The 10,246-nt window shown below is 37.9% G+C and overlaps 1 protein-coding gene across 1 annotated transcript in view; it reads left to right on the top strand.

The window, feature by feature from the left end:
• The window catches only part of LOC101860234, a gene marked incomplete in the record, with an annotated part of 177,628 nt that overhangs the window by 56,935 nt on the left and 110,447 nt on the right, over nt 1-10,246 (top strand). Inside the window, 11 exon segments of the mRNA XM_035973942.1 lie at nt 406-603; nt 1,679-1,893; nt 2,423-2,570; nt 3,095-3,252; nt 3,611-3,744; nt 4,170-4,303; nt 5,259-5,438; nt 6,310-6,539; nt 7,121-7,251; nt 8,168-8,277; nt 8,863-9,051. Coding sequence (XP_035829835.1) covers nt 406-603; nt 1,679-1,893; nt 2,423-2,570; nt 3,095-3,252; nt 3,611-3,744; nt 4,170-4,303; nt 5,259-5,438; nt 6,310-6,539; nt 7,121-7,251; nt 8,168-8,277; nt 8,863-9,051 — 1,827 coding nt within the window.

Raw genomic sequence — 10,246 nt, 5'->3', positions numbered from 1 at the left:
CTCCCCCTCCCTCACCCTTATCCTCCTCCTTCACCACCTCCTCCCCCACTTCATTATCATCACTGTGGACAAAGTAAAGTAGGGAAGAAGGATCTTGAGTTATTTTCGGTCTGTAAATGTGGTGTTGTTTTTTTTCCTACTAAAACGGCTCAACGTCTCACCCCGTTGACTTATCAAGATGAGAGACTGAGAATAATCAATGTTTCGCCAACTATCCCCCCTCCTTCCGCCCCTGCCCCCTTTCGCCCCCTTCACCCCTCCCCACCTCCCATTAAAAATATCAAAAACAAAATAATAACACAATATCATGCATGTTTATATATAGGCCTGCTTGCTTAGCACTCAAATTGTGGTTGCTGTTTTTTTGTTTGTTGTGAAAACGTTGTCCTTTTCTCTGGCCTGCAGCTGCTAAACATTGCTGGCATGCCTGCATTCCGGATTGTTGCCTGCGATCCCGAGAAGCTGGGCTCCTACATCAAGGTTTCTAATCAGTCCGACATCGCTCTCGTGTCTGCTTCGCTGTGCGGCATTGAGGAAACCAAGTTACCCGACTTGGTCAATCAAGTACTGAGACAAGTCAACGTCACTGCCATCATAAACTCCGTGAGTTTGTCAGCAATATATTATACATATTTGTCTGTGTGTATATACATTATTATTATAGTTAGCCCATCATACAGCACAGTATTTTGGAGACTGGCTTCTCATGCGTACTTGTGGTAGGCCTACTGAATTTGGCACCATATAGTCAGTAGGCTACTTTGTAATGCTTCTTATGCTTCTCAAACTTTTCCAATAATTATATCTATTCAACTCCCAGAGTTTCCCTTTCCCCTTTTTACCCCCTTTGATGGTTATTCGTGCAGTCTTTGTAGCGTAAATATACATATTAATTGTATTTCACAACTTGGAACCTTCTCAAGCGACCGCGACGATAATGCATATTTCACATTCGTTATTGCATGCCAGTTTGTCGTTTGATCCTGTGACTCGTCTTAAAATAAGTCATCCCATCTTAGAATAAGGTAATTTCTTTTTTATAATTATATGAATAGGCTAGTGTTGCTTCCCATGAGCAGATTCTATCGCTGCTCCTAACCTGCCTTTCTTGTTCACACATTAGCTGCTTTGGCTTGAGATATCGGAGAAAACTGAATACATGTCTCTCTGTGAAAAGTAACCCCCTGTACATATTATAGTTGTATCATAAAATATGACTGTTACATTGCTTCCTTGGAGGGTTTACTGAAACTGGGAGAGTTTTTTTGTGTGGACTAAAATATTACATGCTCATAAATTAATCATGTGTGCATACACACCAACACATACATACTTGCACTAAAACACACACATATATGGACTCACACACATATGCACATACACACACACACACACACACACACACACACACACACACACACATGTATGAATGCACACACATACACACATATGAACACATACACACATGCACACACATGAACACAAGCACACCTACACACACACACACACACACACACACACACACACACACACACACACGCGCGCGCGCGCGCACATGCAGTAACACTCACTCAAACAGATATTATGGTACACATACACACTTTATAGCGTCTCCCATTTTCATACATCAGCAAATCCTCGCCCGTTATCACAAAGTCTCTCCACTTTCCACCCTCAGCTGAAGCTAGTTGAAGGCCTGAAGGCCAACATGGGGGCAGAGTCTCTGGAAACCATCCTGGACAGTGTGGCTGACATGTTTGAGCTGGTCATGTCCTCCGACTCACTCATTCCTGTTCTTGTCAACTTTGCTGGGACGCCTGACATCACAGACTTGATCCGCCAAATCCCCAGCTGGGTGAACGGATTCACTGATTTGAGCACTAGCCTTGCTTCGTGAGTGTTTTTTATATCATATCAAACGAGAAATGAGTAGTCTGAGTAGTCTATTAGAATTTCCAATAAGAATGTGTCAATGCATTTAGTATGAATAGTTTTGAACAGGCAAGGCAAGTGAAACTAGATTTTAAGAACTGGGTTATAATAATATGGTGGTGAAATTTTATATTTTTCAAGAGTTCTATCTGAAACAAAATGTATTATATATACTGCTTCAAAATCTGTTGTGATGCTAGAATCCAATTCCAGGGATTATTTTGTCTTGTATTTGTATGATGAAACTGATCACTTTTTATTATTTAATGAATAAAAATACTGTCACTTCAAATATTACCCGCTTACTTGTTTACTTTGGAAAGACGGGGAAATGACTTTTTAATAAAAAAGTAGGCCATGTTATAATACAGTTACCCCTTTTGACTAGTATAGAGCCATTTTACCACCAAGGTCTAGTGCGGGGAAGCAGAAGCAGAAAAAGAGAAAAGAAACATGTTCTTTGTTAAACTTTTTCCCCTTTTTTTAACAGCATTCAAGGTGTTGTTGATAGTCTGGAGCCTCTGATGAAGACTGTAGGAGCCAATGATTCACCAATATGGCTTACTGTGAAGTCTGTTGCTGAGCTGGGACTAAACATTATCAAACTTGGAAGTGGAGAATGGAATGGGACTTCTGAGGTTGGTCATACGTATGTGTGTATATTCAGGCTTGTGTGTGTGTGTGTGTGTGTGTGTGAGTGTGTGTGTGTGTGTGTGGGTGTGTTTGTGGGTGTATATGTGTGTGTGTGAGTGTGTGTGAGTGTGTGTGTGTATGTGTGTGCGTGTGTATGTGTGTGTGTATGTTTGTGTTTTTGTGCCACTATGTATACTCCGAGAGAGTATTCTTTTGAGGATTTGTTTAGTTACTTCCCTCTTTTCAAAATGGCGTTTCCAGGTTAGGAAACATTTTTGTTAGATCTTGAGCTGATCATTTCTTATACTAGTAAACTAAAATTATTCAGTGCTTCATGGAAAAAAGCAATTTCATTCAATACTAGCATATCTAGCATGCCAAAGGAGGAAAAGCAAAAATACTGTACTTTATCAAATTGTTGTATCTGTTTAACTGTTATGATTATTGAAGAATTATTTCAGAAAGCTCTTAGCAAAGGATATCAGGAAGACTTTCTCATTAAATTTTTCTTAATGTTTGTTCTCTCCAGGAATTTCTGAAGCCAGTGGGTGACCTGATGTCACACCTGGAGAATTTGATAAAAACAGGGGAAGGACAGCAGATGATAGTTGTTCTGGACTTTATCTCCAAGATTAACTGGCCAAACATCTATGACCAGCTTGTTTATACTGACAATTTGGATGACCAGTAAGTTGTGTGTTGTTCAGGTCTATCAGAACTGAGAGGACGTTTGAAGTAAGCATTGCATTATCTACTTTCTTCAAAGTTTTCTAAATTGCTCTTTTAGTAAGTAAGGTGTCATAGCAAGGACCATTTTAAAAAGATGGCTCCTTTCTGAAAGATGTTCATTTTTAGCTACAACTTAAAAAAGATAAAATATCTTAGTATTCTTTTTCCTCAGAAATGGACAGTTCAGACGGCTGGGTGGAGGTAGATGACCCTGGGAATTGGTCAGCTTTTTTACATGAAAATTAAATTCATCACAAACAAAACCCTGGTGTTTTTCATATTATATTTCATTCTGATATCTTTGGCTTCCGTTCAGGACTGTGATTCATCTTTTGGATTCCTTGGAAGAGATGTTGCGCCAGTTTCCAGATTATGATGTGGTGCAGAAGATTTCAAGACTCGCTCAGCACTCACTGGATGTTGTTTCAATTCTCATTGATATGTCCACAGGTCAGTATGTGATTCTTGTCCCTTGAAAATGCTTTTCAACATTTTATGATGAAATCTGTCTCAGCTATCCTTTGAAAAGAAAGCAGTTTTCTGATTCTTGAAACTCTTAAGTCTTGTAAAGACCAGTAGCCACATAACGTTCTACAAGATGTTAACACTCAATTACCTATTTTCTGATGCGTCAATAGCTCATCCTCCTTCAAAATAACATTTACTGCAGTATTTACTGATAACGGGAAGTACACCTCATACAGGAGTTCGTACATGAATGAGAAATAGCTATTCAAACAGCTAACTTACTTACACAGATACTTTTCTCTTTTCTCTGAAGTAGTCTTGTAGCTTTGTGTTTGCATAAACGCTCAAAGAAATTTTCAGCATTTTCCCTCCATTTTTTTCTTTTTTTTTCTTGCTTGACCTTTTAGACCTAAGAACTTCCCTCAAGAGAACAGTGGAGTCAAGTGAAGGCTTTGCATCCAAACTCAACCAAATCCTGATGCGTGGCCCAGAGGTGACGAAGGCTCTTCTTGATACCTTCACGCAGCCTCAGGTCCTCAGTGTAAGTGGCTTGCTGTCTAAAAACGCTTAGTTTTTTTTGTCTTTGAAATGAAAAAATTGAGTACACTAGACAGTTGGTATTATGTACCCTCTTCAAGTTAGAAAGATGTGTCCATTTGTTTTCATGGCACCTAAGGGAAACTTTTCTACAACTTAAAACTTTGAAAAATATACTTTTTCGTTGAGTGTACATGGTATACAATAATGAGGTCTCACTGTACTTCTGTGAGTGGGAAATGTACAAGACGCTAGGCTCTTGTATTGAGTTACTCTCTAAGCTCTGTCAGCACTATTAGGTCTGATACATCCAGAAAGCTGTACCTTACATGGGCATCTTAAAAAAAATATAGTAAGGAGACCACTTTAGAAGACTCAAGCTATTGTTCTTGCTCTGCAACTGTTCTGAAGTCTAGCTCTTAAAACGAAGCACAACAACATGAAATCCTTTTATTGTATGGAGGACCTTTTGAGACATTTGATCATTGCAGTTCTCTAGGATCTTTTGATAGTAATGATTACTCATTGAATGAGTATGTTTGAATAAATTTGTTTCCGCTTGGGTCTCTAATGGCACATTTTGTTTTTGTTGTAGTTTTTACAAACGCATGCTGGCATATTGAAGGAAGGTGAGGAGATGGGGGAGGGGTGGGGGTGGATGGGTTGGGGTTTTTTTTAACTGCTAAGTATTTGTCACATACACTCCAATTACCTTCAAAGGAAATGTTTGTGGGATAATGTTTTTGCTATTGATATTGTCTCAATGGGTGGGGTTGTTGAAACGATAATCGCATTACACTCACTGCTGAACCAAAGCTATGAGGGATGGGAAGGACTTGTATTTTTAATTGAGTTATAAATACATTTTTCACCTCTGCCATGTGCAATTGTTATGAGTTTGCTTTTTGATAATTTTCAAGACATGTTCATGATGGTAAGCTTAACTTTTCTTTTCTCAGGAACTTATGGTCAACGCCTCCAGCTATGTGTCCGTTTGTCATCGTGTCATGGAAGACGTTAAGCCCAGGCTCCCCTTGGATGTTTACATTGATGTCCGAGACACATTGTGTGTGGGCGATATCGCAGATGAGATGACCGTCATCTTGAATCAATTGGGACTGCATGATATTGGAAATGTGGTAAGTAAGGATCATAATAAAAATAATAATAATAATAATAATAAATAGCATTTGTATAGCTCATATCCCGCTCGACAGCAGTCTCTATGTACTTTACACTATATTATTACCGCAGCAGACTATAGAGCACTCAGAAACATTTTCAGCTTCCCACGAAGCATACAGTGCAAGAAGCTGATAAAGCACTCAAACACTAACAAACTGACAAGATCTTTCACTGTCTATAGCCGGGTACCCATTCCCACCTGGGTGAAGTGAGAAAAATTCATGTAAAGTGCCTTTCCCAAGGACACAACTTTGGGCCCCTGATGGGATTCGAACCCACGACCTTACAGTTGCGAGTCTAAGAGCCTAACCACTAGGCCACCGACACCACCTAGTTGAAACTGTTAAGATGGCAGTTCTTTGTCGGGGAGAGAAGTGGCTGTCACAGGCAGATGCTTATCTTTGACAGTGTCATTATGATGTACAAGATACAAAGCTCGAAACGGGAAGTGGCCATTTGCATGGATGAATTCTATATATACAGGTGGCCATTAAAGGAGGTTCAGCTCTACGTACACTGTGGACAGTGATGCGTAAGTTTGTTTTACAATTCTATGCTCCACTGATGCAGTAACACAGAGAAACATCTGTGCTCAGATGTACGCAGATGAGTGATATTATCTTTGATATATTGTTATTGTTTATTGTCTCTACCATTTTTCGTTTGTTTAATTTTGCTATTTTTTAATCCCTGGGTAAAGTTCTTTGCCAGTATTATTTCTTATTTGTGTGTTCAGGAGAATGTATGTCATCATTGTACTTGCACCAAAAGCTGACTTTCTATACTTTGTGGTAAAAGAAATTTTTGTCACTGTTTACTCCACAGATCAATTCTACTGCTGAGACTATCATGGGGCTCTATGACGGTGATTTTTACGGGAAAACAGTGAAACTCGCCAGTCTCCATGGTCACGTGAATCGTTTATTGAAGGCTTTGGAAAACTATGATGTTATGAAGTGGTCTGAAATCTTCGAGAACATGCAATCAATTGATTTCTCTGATCAAGGCTGGGAGTCTGTCTCAGATATGCTCACCACTGATTATCTCACCAGAGGGTATGTTTAGCATCTTTCCTATGCTTTGAATATTAATCATCAGAGGTTTAGGTGTTATGGGCTTGTCCTTTGTTTAGTACACAAAAAGACTGGAGTTCAGTTACCAGAGGGGAAGTTTTTATAGAATTATCTTTCTCTTTGTTTTTTAGTTATATTTCACACTGCTCAGGTTGCCTCTAATCGCAAGGTCAAAACAGCCTGCTTCGTGAATGTGAATTGTGTCAATGTTGGTGTAGAATATTAACAACAATCAAATTCTGAATTTGAAGTAAAAGTTTGTTAAGAAAGTTAATGAAACAACAGAATGTTACTTTCTTAGTTTATAGCATTATAATAAATAAATGAAATAAATAAATAGTTAAGTTATATAAATAAATGCATGAAAAAAATATTTTGTTGATCTTCACCTCACTGCAAAGTTTGTTTTACAATATCAGATATAATTATAGTTGTATTAAGATAACTGCTGTACTATATATTTTAGCATTAACTGCATCATATTTCTTGTCTCCCTGGTATGATAAAATCAAGGAAACCTAAAACCTCGTATTGTTTAATGTCTTGTTACTCTTTATTTACAGCATACTGGGTGCATACAGAGGTTTGGGCACTGTGTTGGTTGGGACTCCTGTGTCGAACGAGATTGCCCCGTACATCTATGCCATGTCTCAGTTCACAAAATCAGGTTACCAAATGATGCAGACTATGACAAGTAAGTTGACAAGAAAATCTTTGTATGACAGTCGGGTAATTTTGAATTGCATTGAGAAGCCATGATCATTATATAGCAGAGACCAAAAATAATTCCTTATTTTGTAGCTCAGAATTGGGAGTACCCATACTTTGTAATCTTAAGTTGAGGTCCCTGCTAATGCTCACTATTAGTTTGACGGTGCATTTAGCTTTTTGATCACCTCAAAGCTTGGTTCAGATGTTTCAGAAGTATATTGTGTTCTTCTGAAGCTGATTATCTCATACAGACTTGAGAAACAGAAAAAATAGGTAATAAGTGTAATTCAATTCATGTAAAATAATTAAATCAAGACTGACAATTTTAATCAGACAGTTTGTTTCAGTAGCATCTCATCAACCCCCCTCCCCACAACAAAATTCAAAATAAGTTGAACAAAATTTTGAAATTTAAAAGTATGAAGCCAACAACTGAATGCAGTCTTTTGCTGAGTAACCTTTTTTCTAGCCAGGTACCTTTGATACGTGTGGCATTTAAAAAATCGTAATCGTTTATGTGATCTGTATAATCATTTCTTTTCAAGTCATAGAATTTTCTCTTCTGTTGTTTCTTTTGTATACGAACACATTCGTCCTTGAATTTAATCTTATTACCGAATCCTATAAGAGATGGACATTATTTTCATTAGTTACTGCCTCTCAAATAACTTTGAAGGATTTGAGGGAGGTGTTAAATTCATACCATACTACCATATCTCCTATACCTTTTATCCAGACTTGGGAGGCCTTGATTTCCTTTATCTCAGCATTTTGTTTCTTTCTTCTTATGTTGTAGAGCAATAAGGATCAGATCATCTTGATATAATTCATTACTGTTGCATGTTGGAGAGTTTGGTATAAATCTGATCAATTGACTGATGTTCATTTTTGTATGACAGCTACCTATAGCGCTGACTCTTCAATCACCAAACTGATAGGACTGATCACCTCCTACTTACCTGAGTTGGCGACTGGCCTGAATGATATGTGGAAAAACAATATGGACATGGTAAGCTGCATATGAATGAAGGGTGTTAGATTAGATTTTGATGTTTGGATTTGTTGTTATTTTTCTTTTCTGAAGCAGTCTTGACAAACGGAAATTTCTAATATTATATTTTAAGCCAGCGTTTTAATTTTTTCATTCTTGGAAGTAGTTAAAAGTTTTAAAGTTAGTTCTTTATTGCTTTTAATCAGTGGCAGAAATGACAGACTGAATTTACATGGAGGTTGGATATTATTGCTCTGAAAAGAAGCAGAAATTTGGTTATCATGAAACTGGACAGACTGATAATTTTGTCATGCCTTCAGAATGATAAAAAAATGTGACTGTCTATTAGAGTAAAAAGAGCTGAGAAGAGAGAGAGAGAGACAAAGGGAGAGAGACAGAGAGTGTGTGTGTGTATGTGTGTGTGTGCGTGCGCATGTGTGTTTGTGTGTTTGTATGTGATGTGTGTGTTTATTTGTGTGCGTGTGTGTGTATGTGCCTGCGTGCATGTGTGTGTGTGCATGCAAGCCCACCCTTTCATTTCCATCCTCTGCATTACACATGGATTGAAGGACATTTTTTTGTTCAAATTTTTTTTTCTCACAGATTTACCAGCTGGCCAGCTCCAGTGATCCCCTGGGAACATTTTGCGGCAACAATTATCTCGGTCGGATGAACATGCCGGCATATGTCCCGCTGATGGAAATGAACACAACTATTTGTGAAACTAACTGGCCAGTGGCTATTCAAGACCTGACACAGTCTAGCATGGCAATGCAAACCATGATCGAGGAGGTATACGACAATAATTCCATCAAGATAATTATTCTATCAAAGCAATTATTCTTTCAAAATAATTATCTATCAGGACAATTATTCAACAAATGAATGAAATATCCATGGGGTTGGGTTTAGAAGTTGCTTGTCACTGATTTTTGTTTTTTAGTTTTGAAATTTTTAAATTTTTACAATGGTTAGGAACTTTCTTGGCGTTTATTGTCACCAAGGATAGCTATTCTCCAGTTTCGTTGCAGTCGAAATTGTGTAAGAAGACCACCAACTCTCGAGAAGAAAAGTGGCTGTTTTAGACAGATGGCTGTTTTACATATTGCCATTATAATGGGAAAAAGAATCCAAAGAGGGATATGGGAAGCGGGTGTTTGTACTGGTGATTGTCCTTTACAAGTGGTCTTTAGGGCTGGTTCAAGTGTATTTCATTTGCAAAGTTTTTCATGGTTTTGGTGATTTCTCTGCTTTTTTCACACTGTTAAATGATGCCTGAAAAAAAACCATAATGCGTAAGAATGGTAAAACTTTTTTGTGCCCTCAAGGTAGATCAGGAAGATAAGATAAGATAAGATACATCTTTATTGTCCAGATCCTGGAACATTGATGTGGTGTTTCACCACGTACATACGTGCGCGCACACACACATACACACACACACACACACACACACACACACACACACACACACACACACACACACACACACTCACACACACACACACACACTCACACACACACACACACACTCACATACACACACATCCACACACATAGATACATACTTGGTATTTTGCTTGTAACTCAATGGTATTCTGATGCATGCTCTAAGGTCATATGAATACTTATAACAAAATGATTAAGATGTGTAGGCCTATAATTATGGAAACAGCTCATGATTATTTTCAAAACAGTTATGTTTGATGATCTAAAACAACTACATTTATTTGATACAAAATTTGACATTACCCCACCCCCCCTTCAAAAAAACTAACTTCATCTCAATGCAGTTAGACATGTTTGTGAGCCATCGAAAGTTACTTTCCATCTATTTTGCTTGTAATGAAATTCTCGGCACTTAAAATATCGCAAAGTGCAAGTTACCAGATATAAATGTTAATTGAAGTGGTTTTTATAAGCATTTTAAGAAATTAGTGAGTTTGCTTTTTCATAGGCTCTTTTTGTGCTAGTACATTAGCCAGAC

This window comes from Aplysia californica, unplaced genomic scaffold, assembly GCF_000002075.1.
Source record: "Aplysia californica isolate F4 #8 unplaced genomic scaffold, AplCal3.0 scaffold00037, whole genome shotgun sequence".
NCBI classification, from domain to species: domain Eukaryota; kingdom Metazoa; phylum Mollusca; class Gastropoda; order Aplysiida; family Aplysiidae; genus Aplysia; species Aplysia californica.
This window is presented reverse-complemented; position numbering and strand designations above follow the sequence as displayed.